The 22,353-nt window shown below is 35.2% G+C and overlaps 1 protein-coding gene across 3 annotated transcripts in view; it reads right to left on the bottom strand.

The window, feature by feature from the left end:
- Window positions 1–13,677: 13,677 nt before the first annotated feature.
- Window positions 13,678–22,353, bottom strand: part of URI1 (URI1 prefoldin like chaperone) — a 72,111-nt gene continuing 63,435 nt past the window's right edge. For all 3 annotated transcript variants that reach the window (XM_058529058.1, XM_058529060.1, XM_058529061.1), the window contains 5 exons: window positions 21,893–22,061; window positions 20,140–20,506; window positions 18,215–18,357; window positions 17,180–17,429; window positions 13,678–15,450 (listed from right to left, as the gene is read on the bottom strand). In XM_058529058.1, the coding sequence (XP_058385041.1) occupies window positions 15,268–15,450; window positions 17,180–17,429; window positions 18,215–18,357; window positions 20,140–20,506; window positions 21,893–22,061 (1,112 nt within the window). In that variant the 3' untranslated portion in view covers window positions 13,678–15,267. The remainder of the gene's footprint in view (window positions 15,451–17,179; window positions 17,430–18,214; window positions 18,358–20,139; window positions 20,507–21,892; window positions 22,062–22,353) is intronic.

The raw sequence follows: 22,353 nt of genomic DNA, 5'->3' as shown, positions 1-22,353 counted from the left end.
TTTGTGTTTTCTTCCCTTTAATCAATTCTAAGTATGGTTATTGACTACTTATCTCTTTGCTTTTCAGAAATCAACAAATTTCCAGAAAATTTTCCTAACTCCTCAGAGATTTTTGCATAGTTCTAACACTGACACAGTCTTGGAGAGTCAGTCTCGTATTGAAGGGCCTGCTCAAGATCAGATCTGGAATACGCAACCACCACACAGACGACACACTCCAGAACGCAGAGCGCGAGCCAGCCCTGTGGAAGGCCTACCGAGATCTTATCAGGCTCACATTTTAAAACACATTTAAGTCTCACCAAGTATTTGCAAACTCTACTTTTCTGAAGAGGGTCTGAGTGCTCCCCCTTGGTCACCCCTCAGTTAGCTCCTAACGAGTACACCTTGAGGGATTTCCAATAACTGTAGAAAAGTAAACGTACCCTTTCCACTCTTTGTGACTGCAAGTAGATCTAGCCTACACACTGCTTTATATCTTAGAATATTAAAGCCTGCTCTAAAGCACAAAAATTTTATTTCACTATAATTTTCACCAGATTGAACCACGCCCTCTTTCAAACAGGATTCATCACCACATCATCACTGCCGTTCCGCTCTTACCTTCAGTTTAGCTTCCTAGACCCCAAATGTACATTGGCAAAAAATCATGGATACCAAGAAAATATTTTTAGCCTCCGAAAATACATGTACTGATTAATAGACTTAGAGTTCCTATAACTTGAACATAGCATAAATAAAACCCTTGTGTAGGTTCTAATTTTATTAGCTATGTCCCCAATGAGAATACTAAGATCCTTTCCATCCTGTAAATCCTACAGATCCCTATCCTATCCAGAGTACCTCCTCTGACATGAAGCAGCTGCCAATTCCCATACATCAGACAGGACATATGACTCCAAGTTTGAACCCTCATTGCACATCTCTTCTAGCAGTCTTCTGGTATTGTCCTTTGACTCAGACACTTGACCTGCCTTCCCAAGTAAGATAAACCACTTGAAGGCTATGCATCACCTTCTTTAGGGCTTAGAACAGTACTTTACACGGAGATAATGCTCAAGAATCCTACAGACAATACCCTCTGTCAGCCTTCCTGCTATAAAATCTCTAAAAATTCTGGATAAAATATGACAAATAGCTTCTCAAATATAGAACCTAGTTTGCATGAAACTAACAGAAATCACTAGTGGCTAAAAAAAGGGAAAGAAAAATGAAAAAGCTAAAACCATTAGCATCGGGTTAGAGCTGTCCTGGGAGCTAACCAAGAGGTCTGTGTTTTAAAAGCTCAGGAAATAGGAGGCAAGTCCTTGGGCTCAATGAAGCAGTCAGTTAGAAGTCATGGGTCCTGGACCCATGAAGGGCTGCAGCCAGAGTAAAATAGTAGACTAGGAGAAAATTGCCCAGTATCAAAAGAAAACAGCAAGGAAACTTGTTTCTCTCTGCCTGAGCTCTAGGTGGGGCAAGTTGGGGTGGCGTCTCCCCTGGGAATGTGTAACCATAAGCTGGCCCTCACACGGGTGGAGATCTGAGCAACCGCAAGCCATGAAATTTACCAAGAAACTCCAGTCAACAAACTTAACATAAAGAGAGTCCTGCCAAGGCCTTCTGATTCTAGTCTTGAAGGAGTAAACCGGTACAGAACTTGCCCTTCTGCCATAAACAGCTGGAAAACTGCACAAAATATATGATGCAAGTGTTTCCAGACACTAGTACAACAGGTAGTACAAGACTGAGATTCCTGAACAAAAGGAAACAAATGAGGCGAGTCCTACAATCATCTTGGCTTTCTCTCTCAAGACATTTTTTTGGACCACAGCACGAGAAGGAATTCAAGCAAAAAAAGTCAAGTCTTACAGCGGAGAAGCCAACCAACTTAACGAAGTGATCAGATTAACATGTTGATGTGATGCGAAGAGAAAGGCACCTCACCTCTATGATATTCTCCAAAACTCATAATCCCAGGCTCATCATAAGAAAACACTGGACAAATGCAAATTGAGGGACACTCTATAAAATTACCTGGCCAATACTCTTCAAAAGTATCAATGTCATGAAACACAAGAAACTGAGAAACTGTCACAGACAGGATGAGACTAAGGAGACATAACCACTAACCACAATGTGGTATCTGGAATGGATCCTGGAAAACAAAAATGACACGAGTGGAAGAACTGGTGAAATTCAAAGTCTGTAGCTCAGTTAATAGTATTGTGTTGTGCTAATTTCTTAGTTTTGACAAATGTACCTTGGTAATGTAACATGTTAACATTAGGGGAAACTGAAATTGGGTGAGATGTGTATGAGAACTCTCCAAATTATCTTTGAAACTTTTCTGTAAATCTAGATTTATTCCTAAATACAAAGATTAATAAAAAAAATTCTGGCACCAAATAAAAAATTATTAAACATGAGAATAAGCAGTAAATTGTGACCCATAATAAGGACAAAAATCAGTCAGTAGAACTGTAGACATGACGCAGAAATGATAGAAATGTCAGAATTAGCAGATATGGACTTTAAGACAGCCATTACAAATATGCTTAATGATTTAAAGGAAATCATTAACATGATGGACAGTAAAATGAAAGATTTTTATATTAAAAAAAGAACCAAATGAAAATTCTAGAGGTAAAAAAATACAATATCTGAAGCAAGAAAATTAGTGGATGTGATCAAGAGCAAGTAAGACAATGTAGGAAAAAAAAAAATCAGTGAACAAATGCCAACAAGACTAAACACAAAGAAAATCCTACCTAAGCGCATCACAATTAAATTGCCAGAGGAAAAAAGACACACCACATACAAAGGAACAAAGACAAGACAGCATCATAAAGTGCAACAGATTACGGAAAAACCCCTTCAAAATGCTAAAGGAAAAGAACCTATCAACCTAGGATTCTATACCCAGCAAAAATATCTTTCAAAAATGAAGGCAAAATAACACTTTCTCAGACAAAAATTGACGGAACTTGGTCCATCACATCTGCACTAAAAGAATTGTTAAAGAAAGTTCTACAGGCTGGAGGAAAATAAAATTAGATGGCAAGTTGAATGTACAGAAAGTAACAAAGAGCACCAGAAATGGTAAATTCATGAGTAGACATTAAATATTTTATACACTAAAAAAAATGCTTTAAAACATAATTGAAAGGAATGGCAAGTGAGGACCTTTGCTAATATTTTCCCCAAAAAACAAAGACAAAATTAGACAAAATTGTCAAAAATAACTATTTCGGGACTCTGGAAATTGACCAAAGGCATGAAACAATTTGAGAAGTGTATATTCAAGAAAACTACTGACTCTTGGGTAAAAATGATGGGAATACGTGGCATTTTAGCCAGCTTCCTTCACCCCAGCTGATTCAGAGCAATAGTTCTAAGAGGGTGGGACAACTTGTGAAAACCAGAAGCACTGATGCAGGAGGGGGCTGACTAGATCTGGAACACTGTAGAAAATCCCAATGTCCAGGGACTTTGTCAAAACAATTGGGAAAGGCCCACATCACAGCTGACCTGAGGCTTCAACACTAGGGCCAATCAACAGACCAGCAGACTGGCTGGAAACTTCACAGGAAGATCTATGGGGTGAGACAACCCTGGGCTTTGATAAGCTCACACTTTGGAAGGTTGTGGGCATCTTAGACATCTATGTACATGCTAATAAGAGACCTAAGAGAGCTCTAGCTATCTACACATCGCTGGGGCTGTGCACACACACACACAGAGGAGACAAAACAAAACCTGAATGAAACCAAAATAAAAGCTGGGGAGACTCGTAAACTGCGTGAATTTTGAACGCGTGTTCCAAACCACACACAGGTGCACTGACCATGGAAGCCTTACTGGCTCACGATATTTCAGTATAACCTCTGACCAATCGCCGGCTGGCCACCGAGATACGATGATCCAAGGGTGACCTATAAGAAGCTAGGCTTGAAAATAAAAACAAGAATTAAAAATAAAAGCGGCAACCAACACAGGCAGGAGGGGATCAGAATCCAGAGTTATTATAATGTACTATTTGAAATGTCCAGTTTTAAACAGGGAAGTATGGCCCACACACTTGGGGGAAAAAAGCAGTAAACAGAAACTGTTTTGGAGGGGTCTCAAATGTTGAACTTAGTGCACAAAGACTTCAAAATAGTCATTATAAAGATGCACAAAAAACTAAAGGAAACCAGGCTTAAACAACGCATGAAAACAATGACTGATCAAAGAGAGATCACCAATAAAGATACTGAGATTATAAAAGAGAAACAAATGGAAATTCTGAAGTTGAAAAGTACAATAACTGTAGTGAAAAAATTCAATAGAAGGACTCAACAACAGATTTGAAAACTGGCTGAAGGAAGAATCAGTGAACTCAAAGATAAATCAGTAGAAATTATACAATGTGAAGAACAGAAAGAAAAAAGAAGAAAAATGCATTAAGTACGAGAGTCCTGTGGGATATAACCAATCATACCAACACATGCATAACAGGAGTCCCAGTTCTTCAGATTGTATAATTTCTAGTGATGTATCTTCGAGTTCATTAATTCTTCATTTTAGTTATTGCACTTTTCAATTCCAGACTCAAATCCAGTAGATTGTGATGTTAAAATGCATACTGTAACCTCTAGAGCAATCACTAAGAAATAAATAGTTAAAAAAAAGTCAAAGGAATTAAAAGGCTATACTAAAAAATATTTATTTAATAGCAAGAAGGCAATCAAGGAGAAACAGGAACAAAAAACACATGAGACATAAAAAAACAAATGGCAAAATGGTGGATGTAAATGAACCATATCTACAATTACATGAATTAATAAACACTCCAATGAAAAAGCACACTGTCAAAATGGAATTTTAAAAAACAAGACTCAATTACAGCTATGTACAAGACAAAAGCTGAATTCAAAAACACAAATAGGTTGGAACTAAAAGGAACACTACATAAATGCAATCATAATAGAGCTGGAGTGATCATAACAGTATCAGATAAGACAGCCATAGATTTTAAGATAAAAATGTATCAATTACTCAGGAAGATAAAACAATGGCAAACATATATGCACCTAACAACAGAGCCAAAAAAATACATGGATCAAAAACTACCAAAAAATGAAAGATATGACAACTCAACAATAGTAGTTTGAGAACTCAATATGCCACTCTTAATACTGGATAGAACAAGCATATAGAAAATCAGCAAGGATACAGAAGACAACAATATCAATGAACTTGGTACGTATAGAATACTCCATCCAACAACAAGAGAACACATATTCTTCTCAAACACACGGCAGAGAACACGTGCTAACCATAAAAAAAAAAGTCTTAACAAACTTTAAAAGATTAAAGACATACTAAGTATGTTTTCCAGACACAACAGAATTAAAGTAGGAGTCAATAACAGAAAGAAACTTGGGAAATCCTCAAATATTTGGAAATTAAACAATACATATTTTAATAATTCATGGATCAAACAAGATATCTCAAGAAATATTAGAAAATACTTTGGGGGCCAGCCCCATGGCATAGTGGTTAAGTGCATGCGCTCCACTGCTGGTGGCCTGGGTTCAGATCTCGGGCACGCACCGATGCACCGCTTGTCAGGCCATGCTGTGGCAGCATCCCATATAAAGTGGAAGAAGATGGGCATGGATGTTAGCCCAGGGTCAGTCTTCTTCAGCAAAAAGAGGAGGATTGGCATGGATGTTAGCTCAGGGCTGATCTTCCTCACAAAAAAAAAAAAAAGAAAAAGAAAATACTTTGAACTAAAGGAAAATGAAAATAACAGATCAAAATTCACTGAATGCAGCTAAAGCAGTGCTTAGAGGTTAATTTATATCTTTAAATGCCTATATTAGAAGAGAATGATCTCAAATCAATACCTTAAGATAATATCTTAAAAAAAATAATAAAAGGAAGACCAAACTAAGCTCAAAGCAAGGAGAAGGAATGAAATAACAAAGATTGGAATAGAAATCAATAAAACAGAAAACAAGAAAAATCAATAAAATAAAAAAGTTTCTTTGAAAAGATCAACAAAATTGACAGACTTTTATCTAGACTGACCAAAAAACTGAAAGAGAAGACAAGAAATGAAACTGGGGACATCATTACCAATCCTACACAAATTAAATGCCTTAGAAGAGAAAACTAGGAACAACTTTATGACAACAAATGAGACAACTTACATGAAATGGACAAATTCTTAAAGCCAAATTACCAAAATGAGCTCAGGAAGAAATATAAAATCTAAATAGACTTATAACAAGTAAAGAAACTGATTAGTAATTACAAATCTTCCCACAAAGAAAAGCCCAGGTCCAGATGATTTCACTGTTAAATTCTATCAAACATTTAAAGAAGAAATACCAATCCTCCACAGTTATTCAGGAGAGCAAATAACATTTCCCATCTTATTCTATGAATCCAGTATTATCCTAATATAAAAGCCAGACAAAGACATCACAAGAATAGAGCACTTCAGACCAATATCCTTCATGATTATATGCACAGATATCTCCCACAAGGTATCAGCAAACCAAATTTAATAACATATAAAATGGATTATACACAACATAGGATTATACAACACACAACAAAAGGATAAAATAATAACATCTAAAAAGGATTATACAAAGCGGGATTTATCCAGGAATGCAGGGTTGGCTTAACACCAGAAAATCAATTAATGTAATACATCATATGAATAAAGGACAAAATCACGAGTATCTAAATAGATGCAGAAAAAACATTTGACAAAATCCAGCTTCATTCATGACAGAAACTCCAACAAACCAGGAATAAAACGAAATTTCCTCAACCTAATAAAAAGTATCTATGAAAAACCTATAGCCAACAACACACTTCACAGTGAAAGACTGACTATCTTCTCCCTCAGATCAGAAGGAAGGCAAGCATGTCCGTTCTTACCATTTCTACTCAATATCGTACTAGAGATTCTACCTAGTACAATCAGTTAAGAAAAAGAAAAGGAATCCAGATTGAAAGAAAGAAGTAAAACTCTCTTTATTCACAAATAATGTGATCCTGTATGTAGCAAATCCTGAGGAATACACACACATACTCTCTCTCTCCTCAGACAAAAATTAATACCTGAGTACAGGAAAGCTGCAGGATACAAAGACAATACAGAAAAGTCAACTGTATTTCTACATACTAGCAATGAACAATTAGAAAATGACATTAAGGAAATAGTTCCATTCACAACAGCTTGAAAAAATAATAAAACTTAGGAATAAATTTAACAAAAGAAGTATAAGAATTATACACTGAAAACTACAAATCATTGCTGAGAGAATTAATGAGGATCCAAACAAATGAAGAAAAATTCTATGTTCCTAGATTAGAAGACTCAATATTAACATGGCAATTCTCCTCAAATTCATCTATATATTCAACAATCCCTGGAAAAATCCCAAGAGGCATTTCTGCAAAGTGGATAAGATGATCCTAAAATTTACGTGGAAATGCAAAGGATCCAGAATAACCAAAAACATTTTGAAAAAGAACAAAGCCAGAGGTCTTAAATGTTCCCTATTAGAAAGTTTGTTATAAAGCCATAGTACATCAAGACCATTTGGTACTGGTAAAAGGATAGACAAACAGATGAAACACAGTTGGAAGTACACAAAGAAATAAACAACTTTACATTTATAATCAACCAATTTTCAAAAAAGGTACCAAAATAATTCATTGTAAAAATGACAATCTTTTCAACAAATGGTTCTGGGACAACTGGGTATCCAACTGAATTTAGACACTTGCATCACATCATACACAAAAATTAACTCAAAATAGATCACAGCCCTAACTCTAAGAGCTAAGACTATCAACCTTCCAGAAGAAAACAACAGGAGAAAAATCCTTGTGACTTTGGGTTAGGCAAAGAGATCTTAGGTAAAATACCAAACAACACAATCTATAAAAGAAAAAAATATCCAATTGGACATCATCAAAACTAAAGACTTTGTGCTTCAAAAGATATCATTTAAAAAATCAAAGACAAGCCACAGACTTAGAAAAAATATTTGCAAATTATAAATCCAATAAAGGACTTCTATTTAGAATATGTAAAGAACTCTTATAACTCAATAAGAAAAACCCAATTAAAAATTGAGCAACAGATTTGAACAGACATTTCAAAGATATACACAGTCAATAGTACATGAAAATATATGCAACATCATTAGTCACTAGAGAAATGCAAAATTAAAACAATGAGATAATGCTTCACAGTCTCTGGAAAGGCTATACGAAACAACAATAGCAGCATTACCAAGGATGTGGAGAATCCGGAAACCTCACAAATTGCTGGTGAGAATGTAAAATTATACGCCCACTTCGGAAAAACTGTGCGATCTCTTAAAAAGTTAAACCTTGGGCCAGCCCCATGGCTTAGCGGTTAAGTGCATGCGCTCCGATACTGGCGGCCCAGGTTCGGATCCCAGGCGCGCACCGACGCACCGCTTCTCTGGCCATGCTGAGGCTGCATCCCACATACAGCAACTAGAAGGATGTGCAACTATGACATACAATTATCTACTGGGGCTTTGGGGAAAAACAAGGAGGATTGGCAATAGATGTTAGCTCAGAGCCGGTCTTCCTGAGCAAAAAGAGGAGGATTAGCATGGATGTTAGCTCAGGGCTGATCTTCCTCACAAAAAAAAAAAAAAAAAGTTAAACCTAAATTCACCATCCAATGCAGCAATTCCACTCCTAGGGATCTTCGCATATGAATGTTCACAGCAGCATTATTCACAATAGCCCCGCAAGTGGACAATCTAAATGTTCGTCACCTAGTGAATAAACAAATGTGGTACATCCATACAACGGAATGCCCACAGCACTAAGGAACAACTACTGACGCATAATACAACATGGATGAACCTCAAAAGCCTTATGCTAATTGAAAGACAGATGCAAAATATTCCATTTATAGCAATCGTCTAGAAAAGGAAACTATGTATAGAGAATGCAAACTAATGGTTGCCTGAGGCCGGGGATAGGAATGGGAATTGCCTGTAAATGGCACAAGGGATCTTTTTAGCATGATGGAAAAACCAGTTCTAACACTGAGTGTAGTGATAGGGGCACAACTTGAAACCTACTAGAACCCCTCAAATTGCACCCTTAACAACAGATAAATTATACCCCAATAAAGCTGTTAGAAAAAAATGGGACCAAAGTACTGCAAACATGAACATGATCATAATACTGCTGGGAAGATGGCAGCTATAAGAAAGTGTACATTTTTATAGGAAAGTATCAAAAAAACTAAAACATAGCAAGTATATAATTTCCAAATCAATGGCGAGAACAGGAAAACAAAAAGCACTTAATCTAAACAGTGGGGGGCGGGGGGAGGCAATAAACAAGCCGGCTAAACAGAATGCCCCAAATAGTAGAATAACTCCCAACAAGAGGAATGACAATAAGCTAGACTAAACCCAACAGTTATAGGACATTGTCCTAGTTTAAAAACTGTCTACAGTAACAATATAATAATAATACTACTATTATGTACACATACCCAGACAGACACAAAGACAAAACAGAAAGATATCACACACACACGATGGAAATCGTTATATTAGGAAAATATTGAACTAGCTATATTAATGTTACACAAAATACTGCAAGACAAAAAAAACATCATTAGGGATAGAAAGGGTCACTATGAGGCCACTGGATTATGAACATACCAATTCTATACTTAAATGCACATAATGCCTAAATTCACATTAAAGAATGAGTAGTTTTTCAATGAAATACTGTTACACTGATCACTTCTCTTACTTTTGCTCTTCTCCATCTGCACATTCCTTTCCTTCATGCATATGGCCAGATAACACCATTGTAACTCCACCTCCATCCACCACGGCAACACAAACTTTCTTACCGTGTGAAGTACAAGACAAAGCAGGTTTCCAATTCAGACTGTTTAAAAGGCGACCTCATCATGAATACGCAAGATTATAAAGACAATATACAGGTCACACATTCCCTTACTAGTTACCTGCTCTTGTTCAGAGGGCAAACAATTTAAAAGTAAGAAGAAGAGTGCTGCTTCTGGAGCAAAGCTGCCTGGGTTTGAACTCCAACTCTACCCCTTAACACAGGCACACACAGCCACACCTCGGAGACACTGCAGGTTCGTTCCAGAGTGTCGCAATAAGCAAGTCACAGTGCATACGAAAGCTATGTTTACACTATACTGCAGTCTATTAAGTGTGCACTGTCTCAAAAAACAATGTACATATCTTAATTAAAAAATATTTTATTGCTAAAAAATGCTAACCATCATCTGAACTTTCAGTAAGTCATAATCTTTTTGCTGATGGAGGGTCATGTAAAAAACGCAGTATCTGCAAAGCACAATAAAGCGAAGTACAATTAAACAAGGCATGCCTGCAGTTGTGTTGCTTAATCTCTCTCGGAGTTACTTTCCTCATCTCTAAAAGGGGGAGGGGAGAAGAGGACAAAAAAATAGTACCTACCTCACTGGGCTGCTGTGAGCATTAAATGAAATAATCCATACAAAATACATAGAAAATGCCTAACACATAGTAAGTGCTCAAAAATATTATTTAATTCTTTACGATTCATTGGTTAAGTGAATTGCAAAAACTTCTTATTCTAAACAATGTCCCCCTAAAATGAAATTTAAATAACTGAGAAAGCATTTTAAAATGTAAAAACTTGCCAATATTGACCAATGGATTAAACATATAACCATAAATATTTATTGTTGTTGAAGAATTCATTTTACAGTCATTTAATTGAAAGCCTACAGGCCACTCACCAAAAGAATACACGGATGAAGATTAGCATCCTTGAAAAGCTGCTTCTTATGGAGGAGAAAAATAAATCTAATACAATGAAGTATCTGTATTTTATAAATTTGGAAATATTCCAGTGAATATTCCAAAGCTCTCACATGCATGACCAAAAAAAAAATCAAAGTATAGCAAAATGAACATAATCACTATACTTAATATTCCATAACGATTTTGAAATCCCTTTAGGACACTATAGTGTCCCAAAGTTATTATCAAAGAATGAATGAAATGCAGATATGCAAGTATATGTGTTAAACCATGTCCCTAATCAGAGAACAACAAATATATTTAACAACACATTACTGTGTTTAAAAGAAATTATATAGTAATTGTGCAGATGGCCCATCAAACCTACCTCTAATAATCTAGCCTGAAGATACACCTCCAACAATACAAAAATACATTCATTTATTTTTCAGTTATTCATTGCATCATTATTTTTAACTACAAAATATCAGAAACCTAAATAGGAAAGTGGCTGAATAAACTATGCTTCATCTACACACGTGAGTACTACATATCTCTGTTAAAAAAAAAAAAAAGAGAAAGATCTCCACAAACTGATATAGAGTGATTATTAGACCATACCATTGGAAAATATTAAAGTGCAATGGAGAAGTTACATACGTCATCTTCACTTAAGAAAGAAAAGAATATAAGAAAATACACGTTATCTATTTACGCAAAAGAAATACAAAAAGGTTAAGCCAGAAAATAAAGAGACTGGTTACTTACACTGGGTAGGTGGGGAAGTGATAGAAAGAAGATGGGATAGCAGGAATGAGGAGGGAGTGACACTTTTCTGTTTATCTTTTTACACAGCTGTGACTCTGAGAACCACATTAATGTTTCACATACCCCCAAATAAACCATTAACACCAACCAGGATGTGGAGAGTACCCAAAATGGAACACAAACAGTAACAAATGAACCTAACTGTATTACAGATTAAAAATAATGACAACAAAGGGGGTGGCAAAGAAAAGAACTACCTTGGAAAACAGTTTCTTGACTGATACTTACAAGGCTAAAGAAAAAAACGAACTGAACATAAATAATGCAATATAGTTAATAAATATGTTTCTCCTGGGGGTAAGGATTAGTACTCTGAAACTACTTTTATGTGTACTAGATTTTAAAAAATAAATAAATACATTGTAGATATGAGCCAGGTTTCTTCTTGAAAAAGAAGTCACAAACAAGGAAAAACGTAAATGAATCCTGTGGCGTTAGCCTGGAATCAGAAATATCAGTATAAACTCATGTTTTTTAAGATACATAAACAAATATATAAATACAGATACGTGCATTAGTTAGTACACATGATTTCCTAGCTCCATCTGCTGAAAAGGCCTAGAAGCAATGACACCCAAGGGCAATATACACACCTACATGAGAAGATGTTGGTTTTTAAACACAATTCTCCAATAAAAGGAACAAAGAACGGCTCCTTGTAGAAGTGGTTGATGATTCCAAGGCTGGGGCAGGAAAAATACCAGATAAGTCTGTAATATTTTATGGTGTCAGAAAGTGTTCAAAAAAGGATGGGTACTTGTTGACAGAATTCAGGAGCCAACTCAGAGAAGTTTCTAATGGTCAAATGTAGAACAATGTGAGCAAACAAAACAATAATTGGATTTTAACCCACAGAATAAAAACCTGAGTCCATACTGATATAAATAATCAAATAAATAAATAAATAAACGAAGGGAGGGGATGGCGCAGCTTTTCATTACAAAAAAATTCTAAGAAATAAATGTAGAAGGGCAAAACAGAAAATCACCATTAGGCAAAAACCACAGTAATAACTGTTGCAGACAAGATCCACCAAAGAATGCAAAAATTAGTCAGCTTAAGTTTAAGGAGAAAAACAATATTTGCATCATCTCAAAGTATCTGCTCCAAGCTATTTACTAACTACAAAGGAAAAGACAGTAACTTTATAGTGGAGAAATCTGGCAGACACCATCTTAACCAAGTGATCAAGGTTAACATATCGGAATCATGGACTTCTTGAAATGACACACTAGAATGCATCTCTGATGTGAACCTCTTGATATGACACATTTCTGTGGTATTCTTGTGAAAAATGCAAAATCTCCTTCTAATCATGTGAGTACATCAGACGAACCCAAACTGAGGATTATCCTACAAAATACCTGACTAGTACTCTTCAAAAATGTCAAAGTCATGAAAGACAAAGAAAAATCAAGGAACTGTCTGAGACCAGAGGAGACTAAGGAGCAATAACAAATGCAAGGCAGGATCCTAGATAGGTCCCTCAGACAGAAAAAGAACACCTAGTGCAAAAGCTGGTGAAATTCAAATAAGAGCTGTAGATTAGTTAATAGTATTGCACCAGGAACGTAAATTTCCTGGTTTAATAACTGTATTATGATTATACAAGATGTTATAATATTAGGGAAAGCTGGATGAGGGAGTATATGGGAACTCTGTACTATTTTTGCAATTTTTCTGTAGGTCAAAAATTAGTTCAAAATATAAAGTTAAAAAAAAATTCTCAGTCTTCTGTTCTGTTTTACAATAGTTTAAAAAAGAACACTTAAGACAAGCTTCATTTTATCCCAATGAAACTTGAATTTAATATGAAAAATAAAGCTGTAATGTTAAGTTACAATTTGCCACTCTGTTACAAGACTGAAGCTATGAAACGGAGGGGGCAACACTACTTCGTTTGGTCTTCAGCAGAACATATGAAAATGTTACCTAACACCTGGTCTTTGCTTCTACCACCATCTTCTTCTACCAGAACATCTACTTGCAAGAAGTAACATAAACAACATAAACAACAACAGGCTCAAAATGAAGTTCATGAACATGAAAAATTATTTAATGACAGTACTCTTGAAATTACATGTCTGTAAAGAATGTCACAACAGTCTCACAATCAAGTTTGTCTCTGGGGGAAATCTAGCATAGAAACACCCACTTGAATAGCAGTTGCAGTCGGTGGCTCCTTTGCGTGTATATAATTGTACTCTAGGTTTGATTTGGTTTGTTTTTTTGTGAGGGATGGGCTGACAGAAAAAACATTTTTAACTGAAAATATATGCACAGTTGATGAAAATTTACTAAAGAACAAATCTTCACTTTTAGGTCATCTTTCAAAATCACTCCTCTTTTCTGATTTATCCTCTAACTTGTGGGGATTCAGGCTCACCCCCTTATTATTAAAATACATATTCATAAAACTTTTACAGTTGGGCTGTTCTAGTTACAAATAGCTTGTACTTTTCTGGGACATAATTTCACTTTGTTTAAGCAAGAATTCATTAAAGAAACTATAAATAAACCTTTAAATATTTAGCCATGAATAGAGGGTGGACTGGCATTGATGGCTTATTTTAGTACTAACGCAAAATGCTTTCTGAAAGCTACATTTTAGCAGGCATCAAGCTAATGATTAACACTTGCAGTGTAATTTTCAATGATAGAATAAATTTCTCTTTCTTTCAAGGAGTTTTGCTAAAAGTAATGTTATTTCAATTATTTACTAGTAGGAAAGTAGCCTTAGAGAATGAAAATGTTGGGAAGATTAAAACATAAAATTTATTATTTAAAAAATCTGTTTTTTTAAGCATCTGGACAACCTTTCCTTCTCTCCCAAAATATAATGCCAGTTAAAACTGCACACACTAGGGGAGAAAATTGCCTATGCAACGGTAAAAAGAATTCAAGAATCCATTGTGTGGTGCATGTAACACATATATGAATCAAAGACATTTCTATATTCAATTCTAAATCATAAAGTCCACAATATTTTAGAGACCGAGTTTCAAAAATTTTTACTTGAAAAAAAATGTTTTACAAAGTACCATTCTTCCAATCAAAGAAACTTCCCCATGGCGTACATGTAGCTTTCTGCCTTAAAGATTACCAAACCGCAGTCAAAGGGGAGAGGTTTTGTAAATAGCCACCTAGCTGCAAAACCTACAAGAAGTAGATTCTTTTAAAGTGCCTTTAAAATGCTAAAGCAAGTAATATAATTGTTGAATCTATTTGAAATCTTAAAAGTTTCTTTAAAATGGTCCATATGGTATGCACAACCATCACAGCTGGTACAAAACTGCCTGTATTTAGTTCAACACACAAAAACAATACATATGAAGTATTCTTTGAAAAATATTTCAAACTGCTCCCACTGCATCATACGGCAAACTTAGACAAGAGTGCTGACAGTATTCAGAGAATTAACACAAGCAGCTGAACATGAAAGTAATCAAACATTTACTTTGACTTTTTTTAATATCACTGATGAGAGTAAGAGAACTTGCTGCCAAATTAACTCAGGATGCCTTATTTCAAACTACATGTAACACAGTTTGCTCTCTCTATATATATATTCTACAGAAACTAGGTTTTAGGATGTAAACTCCCTTTTCCTAGGCAGGCTTTAGTTTCTCTGCTGCAATCTGGCAGCTCTGAACTTTGAAACCCTCTTTGCGGTTTCTTCTGATACTTCTGACAGAACTTCTTTTCGTTCTGGAATAGTGGGTAGCACAGGATGAGCCATGGCTGGGTGTGGTGGTAAGGAGGGCGATAAAAAGTCTTTTTCTATTACAGTTCCAGAAAAAGCCTAGAAGACAAAAGTCAGATTACGGTAATAAAATGCAAATAAGATGCCCACAAAATCTTTATCCTGTATTTGTCAGTTAGACATTTCTTTCCATTAAAAGTAAATTCATAAGATTTTTAGAAAATAGACAAAACTATAACATCAAAATATAAATTGTTCAGAGAAATCAAGTGCCATCAAAATATACATTTCTATTTATTTATTTTTTTGGTGAGGAAGATTGGCCATGAGCTAACATCTGTGCCCATCTTCCTCTATCTTGTATATGGGATACCATCACCACATGATCTGATGAGTGGTGCATAGGTCCGCACCCGGGATCGGAAACTGTGAAGCCCGAGCCGCCAAAGCGGAGTGTGTGAACTTAACCACTACGCCACTGGGCCATCCCCCCATTAAAATATATCTTAATTACACTAGCAAATATAAGTAGATTTTTATAGTACACATGCAAGAGAACAAAATGTAAAACACATGTTCTACCTGGAATTAAACAAAAAAGAGTAAATAAAAGGTCCTCAGCTTGCATACATTCCATTTATGTCAGACCATGCTGTGAAAAATAACATATTAAAATAAAAAGTGCTATTAGGGTGTCAAACATCACCTGATGAATGAGCTATGCTATGGTGGCCATGGTGCCTGCTAACCAATAGCTTAGTTTCAGCAGTGGTGACATCTCTTAGGTGGTGTTCATTTATGCAATTATTTGAGTATTTTATTGCATCTTGCCTCAATTTTATTTAAGAGATCAGTGGAAACTGAAAAATGAAAGTGCTGATACTATTGGAAATAAGCGTCAGTCTCAAAATTTAATATTAATTCAATGATAGAAATCACAGGCTCCACAAAAAATAATTCTTTCATTTCAACTGGATGTTTGCTGGACTTAATTTGGTCAACTGTATGTTTAATTGGAACAAAAGTAATATGTAAGAAATGTTAGAAATACAACCCAGGATATATCTTTATATATCTTTTTACATAAAGTTAAAAATTTCACTGGCACAGGCCAAAACACAGAAGGACTTCAGATAATTACCTACAGTGTATATATGTTTTCTTTAACTCAATCAAGGCATTTAAAAGAGAAAAGTATAATCTGCCACGTGAACTATAATAAAAGGACTATAATCTGGTCTAGTAGTGATTTATTTAAAATAAGCTGCTAAATGATTTTCTAGCCAAAAATTAATACATGTGCTAATTAAGATATTTTAAAAATTCCTATTTCACAGAAACAGAACTTCAAGACTGGTAATATTTTTACCAAAAAAAAAAATATTTGAACTATTTTCATATCATAATACTTGCATTGTGTTTGCTAGAGACTATTAATTTTTTATAAATTATCAAAAAACTACAAGCTTAGAATTAATTAGGTTCTATGACTTTTGAGATTAAATATATGTATAAACGAAAGAAGCTACAAGATAAACAATGTTATTATGCAGTTGACTAACTTCAATAAATAATTATATAAAATAAAATAACTTAAGGACAATAAAATCAATGATTTATAGACCATACTTGGGAGAGAGAGCAGCTGCAATTTTTAAAAAAGGAGAAGAGGGCCTCTTTTAAAGAAATATCTTTTCAACTCTAAACATTAACTATGTGAATAGGGAAAATGAATTATGCGCCCCTTTGGACTGGAGCTCCCAGTCTTTCTATCTCACAGGGACTGTCACAGGTGGCACATGAAAGCAAGAGTTAAGGACACACACACCTCAGGTGCTCCTGAGGAGGGCAGAAGCTTCTTCTGACGATGCTCGTGTTGCTCCTCTTCCAGGACGCGCTCGCCCATGTCACTACAAGTGGCCTCTTCACAGCTGAGGCTCCTCAAAACTGCCCGCCTGTCATCGAAGTCCGCCGTGCTGCTCTCGCTGGTGTCGCTGCATACGCTGTTCTCTCGGCTGCGAGACTTCAGGATCGACTTACGGGGGACATACTCTCCATTCACAACGTCCACAAAGACTCTGTAACAGCCAAGAAATAGACACTCACTTTAGGGAACTCATAAACTGAGGACAAATTCACGATTTTTAAAAATCTTTTCTTGAAATTAATCTGAAATGTTTTATTCAAACATATCTAAAATTTTCACAATCACAATAATTCTGTCACCTCAAATGATGTATTTTATACTATTTTGAAAAATATGACTTTTTTTGTCTAATAAAATACAGCACTTTATTTATAAGCATGTTCTGGGTGACAATAGCTTGATTTGCCAAATTCTACATATAATTTAGACCTACTTAAAAGATATTTAGCAAGTTTCACCATTTACAAGTATGGGTCATGAAAACAGTAGGTATTTTCAAATGACAGCTTTCTCTGCAAACAATACAACAAAACCCTGGGACAGAAGACTTAACTCCTACTCTGTGAAAAGGGGAACTGCACGCCAAGCGCCACCACAGCCGTGGTGGGAGAGTGCCGCCCCAGCCCTAGACACAGGCTCCCACTTATAGAGCTGACACACACCATTTTTGACTAGATCGATTGGAAACGTTTTAAAAGCACTGGCAAAGAGGAGAGAAAGGGAAAAATCACGCACCATTCCAACTGTTTTGGACTAGGAAGCCGTGGTGGCTCAGCAGCTTCCGGGAAAGCCTTTAAAATACTAAGCTGATCCTACCTGGACACCTCCCTTTCCAGGGAGCCTTCTGTGCTACAGACACCCTTTCCCTGCGAACGTTCGGTTGCAAAACGAGGGAAGGGCCCAGCGGGTTGCTCTGCCATCTGTGAACACACTCACCTGTAAATGTCAGCAGGAGTCCTGATGGGAGGCAGCTCGTGGGCAGAGGGGCCACTGCCAGAGTTGTTCTTGCGTTTACGTTTGGCTTCTTCTTTCTTTTCACTGAATTTTAAAGTGGTATTTTTTCCAGTATTTATTCGGACCTAAAAATTTCACAGCAAAAAATTACAATCCTTTTGAGAAATTAAATCAAGGCCAAAACTAAAACACATAAACTCTATAATTAAATAAATAATAGTAAGAGAGGCAGTTTAAATTTTTTGACACTGAAATGATGTACATTATCAGATAGGGTTAAAAAGTCCTTACCTTAACATACTTTTACAGCATTAAATTACATCCTCTTTTACGACCAATTCTAGTCTTCAGTGACTTTATTATTGTATAGAAAGCAAAATACATTTAAACTTAATGCTAGATTTATTATAAGCTTTCACATCACCCCATTACTTTGACATAAATTTTTGGCTTAAATCATGCATTTCAAAACACAGAGTACAATTAACCAAAAGAAATATTTGGTAAGAACATAAAATTTAAGTCATAGAAGCAATATTAGATAATGTTTAACTATTTAGAATTTTTAAAATATCTCTAATTTTTAGAAATCAAACTAAAAAATAAAAACCAACCCTGTTCAGGATTAATATGTTATTCTATCCCTACTTGGCACTTATACCACACTTTCCACATTAATGACTACTCTTCCCCATAACATTCCTGCAAATATTATTTATTCTTCCTGTTTTACCTGAATTAAAATAAGAAAAAATTTAAAGCCTAAAAAAAGAATCAATAAACAAACTTTTTTTTCTAGCTAATCAGTCAATTTTTTCCAAAGAATTAATAAGATGCTCCCTTTGGTCTGAAGTATTAGAACATAAGAAAACCATATAATTATTTCACTTCATATTACAGCAGGAATGACTTACGGGACCTAAGAATATCAAATATGTTTTAAATATGTTTCATTAAACAATAATCACAGACACTTAAGACTGATACCATAGCCCCTTAACTCTGATACAGGCCACCTTGCAGGGATGCCTGCGGAAGAAAGAGCACTAAACTGAGACCAAGGAGGCCCTGCGTCGTTACTAACCAGCTCTGTGGTCTTCTAGGCCTTAAGCTTCCTTGAGAAAGCAAATTAGAAAGGTGAATTCCTGGTGGCTCCTTAGAGCAGCCTTGCGGAGCAGAGAGAGGGTAAGGGAATGGGTTTAAGGTGGGCTATCCTTCTCTCAACCACAGCCAACCTGCTTTGATCTATTTTAAATACTGGGATTCTACAATAAGTATGCAGGGAACAACAAGTCTTTTGATACTAAAGAAAAGCTTAAAAATCCTGTATTAGAAGATCTCTACAGTAACCCCCAGCTCTAAAATGCCAAAATTCTAAAGTCATGATTACCCACAGATGTTTATATTTACTTTGTCAGAAAAGGAACTAATTTTTACTTCCTCCTAAATTTTTTCTTTTTGCTCATGATGCTCCTATTCATTTTATGCCCACATAGAAAACAACCTGGTATAATTAAAAATTTAAGCAATGCAGTCACTTTCAACATCTTAAGTATATCAAAACGCCCACAATATAATTAACTCTAGAATTCTTAAGAAAACTCTCTGAATGAAGGACAGAGGGAGTTACAGTAGTTGCCACTCAAATCTGATCCCCTTCTAGACCCCAAACAATTCAAATTCTATCGTAGCTTCACAGAATAGACCAATACGAGCTAACTACCAAGACTTTTTTTACCTTTTCCTTTTTAGATAAATTGATCAGAATAAGAGGCAAAAAATGGTTTTCCTGTCCGGCACTATCAACAATATTCATCACCGTTAATACTGTTCTTTTAAAGAATATCGGAGATTATGTTTAATGTTCAAATTATATACAAAATTAGTAAAGTGAAAAGTATACAAACCCTCTTAAGTTCGACAGTATGAGAAAAATATATTGTTGGTATAGAATTATCTCCAACCCCTAAAGCATCATGGTCATTTTCATTATCATCATCACCACCACCAGCATCATCACCACCAGCATCATCATCATCATCATCATCATCATCTTCATTACAGTGATAAGAATTTGAACCATTCATTGAACAGTTCAATTGACTATCCATCTGACCATTGAACAGTTCTGAATTTGTGACATCCTCATAACAACTGCTGGGAGTAACAGAGTCTGTTACTTGATGCGTCACATTCACATTTATGTTCTGATCTTCCTTTTCTTCTTCAGAAGACGTTGTATCTTCTCCACTTGCAATCACAGAATCAGGCTTACTAGTAAAGAAAAAAAAGAAAATTGACAAGATCAAACAAATACACTAGAATTTTACATATTCTAATTATGTTCATTTCAATGGGTAAAAATTAAGATTTTTCAATAGTATATTTTTTTGACTAGAATTCTACGTTAAAAATATTTTGATATAAATTAACAAAAAAATTAGTATCTGTGCTAATTCTGTATGCTGTAGTTATTCAAACATAAGTAGAATATAGTAGACGATATTTTTTTTCATTTGTAAGGAGGATACTGGCCATATACAATATGAATATAATAAATAATACAATCAGAAATTTGTAAGAAATTCATAGAGTATGTATCTCTAGTTAAAGATCAGAAATTAAAGCCACAGAACATGAATACATTCTTATTTTCTATCTATTTCTATACTCAGAATACTTCACAAGCACGCATTATTATAATTTTAAAAAACAAAGGATTTATATGCACGTGAATATAATTATATTTATACATACACACGCACATTTTTCACGCTTCATTCTACAGAGGATTTGAGGACCTTATAAAAATAACAAAACCAAAAATGCAATAGAACCAAAATAACATCATACAAAAATAGCAAGAGAATCATGACCAAGAAAATCACAAGATTCAAAACTAATTTTAAAAACTGAAATAGTATCAGTTAATCAAAAAGACCTAAGAATTTATAGGTGAAATGGTGGGGAAAAAAATATCCTTTGTGCTTCACGTCATTTTCAAAGAAACTAATTACTGCATACGCTACATCATTCAGGCAGAATCATAAGAACTTCTGTAGTAGCAGACTCCATCGAGCACTCTGACGGTTCTAAGTGAGCGCTAATGTGCATTTCAAACAGCAGTTTGGTCAAGTTTTCATATATATAACTACCTGACCAGATTACAAACTGCCTGCTCAATAAACAGAAAAGTTTGCAAGGATAAACATTTTATAGTAACAAACAAATTCAAAGCAAATTTTTCTTTTAACAAGTCATTCAAACATACAGCATTATCCTGACTACAGAATAAAAATACTTCACTTAAAATGTAATATATAAAACATTCATAATTATTATAAGTTAACTATCTGGTATATCTTAGTACTTTAATATATAAAATATGGCTGAAATCTTGCAATCAAAAAAATAACAATACTGATTTTAAGTATTTCTGTACATACACATGTATGGGCATGTGCATGAACACACAGCCCCACCAGAAAATATTCTGGAGAATTAATATTTATTTTAGGGTGGTAGAATTATTGATATTTTAATATATTATGCTTTTCTGTATTTTCTTCAATGAGCACATTTTATTAATGAGGAAAAAGATTAATAAGGAAATGTGTATAGAAACAAATTCTCTTGGAAAGATAATTTATCTTTAGGTACCTATCAAGTTCACCCAGCAATTCTTCTTGTCTCTCTAGTTCTTCAAGTCGAGCCCACAGTTCCTTATCAGCAAGCAAATCCTTGGATTTTACATCATTTGCAAAATCTGCTTCAAAAATATCTGAAGTTTTTGGTTTGGAGTGAGGTTTATGAGCAATTCGGTGTTTTGCTATTTTTTAAAAAAGGAAAGACAGGGTCGTCAATAGCCAACTTTAAAAAGGCACAAACCTAGACTTAGTGAGACTTTCTTTTGAGGTTAGAAAGATGTTGAGACAGGGGGGCATGATTTTTAGGCCAAACAGAAGAACTCCAAGGACGCACATCTCTTACAATCTTGCTACTCAAAGTGTGGTCCGAGAACCAGCAGCATTGGCATCCCTGGAGAAGCTGTCAGCAGTGTAGACTCTCAGGAACTCCCCAGACCTGCTGAATCAGGATCTGTATTTTAACAAAAGCCCCAG

Source organism: Diceros bicornis, chromosome 34 (assembly GCF_020826845.1).
Source record: "Diceros bicornis minor isolate mBicDic1 chromosome 34, mDicBic1.mat.cur, whole genome shotgun sequence".
Lineage (NCBI taxonomy): Eukaryota > Metazoa > Chordata > Mammalia > Perissodactyla > Rhinocerotidae > Diceros > Diceros bicornis.
Note: the sequence above shows the minus strand (reverse complement) of the source record. Positions and strands in the feature narration are given on the sequence as shown.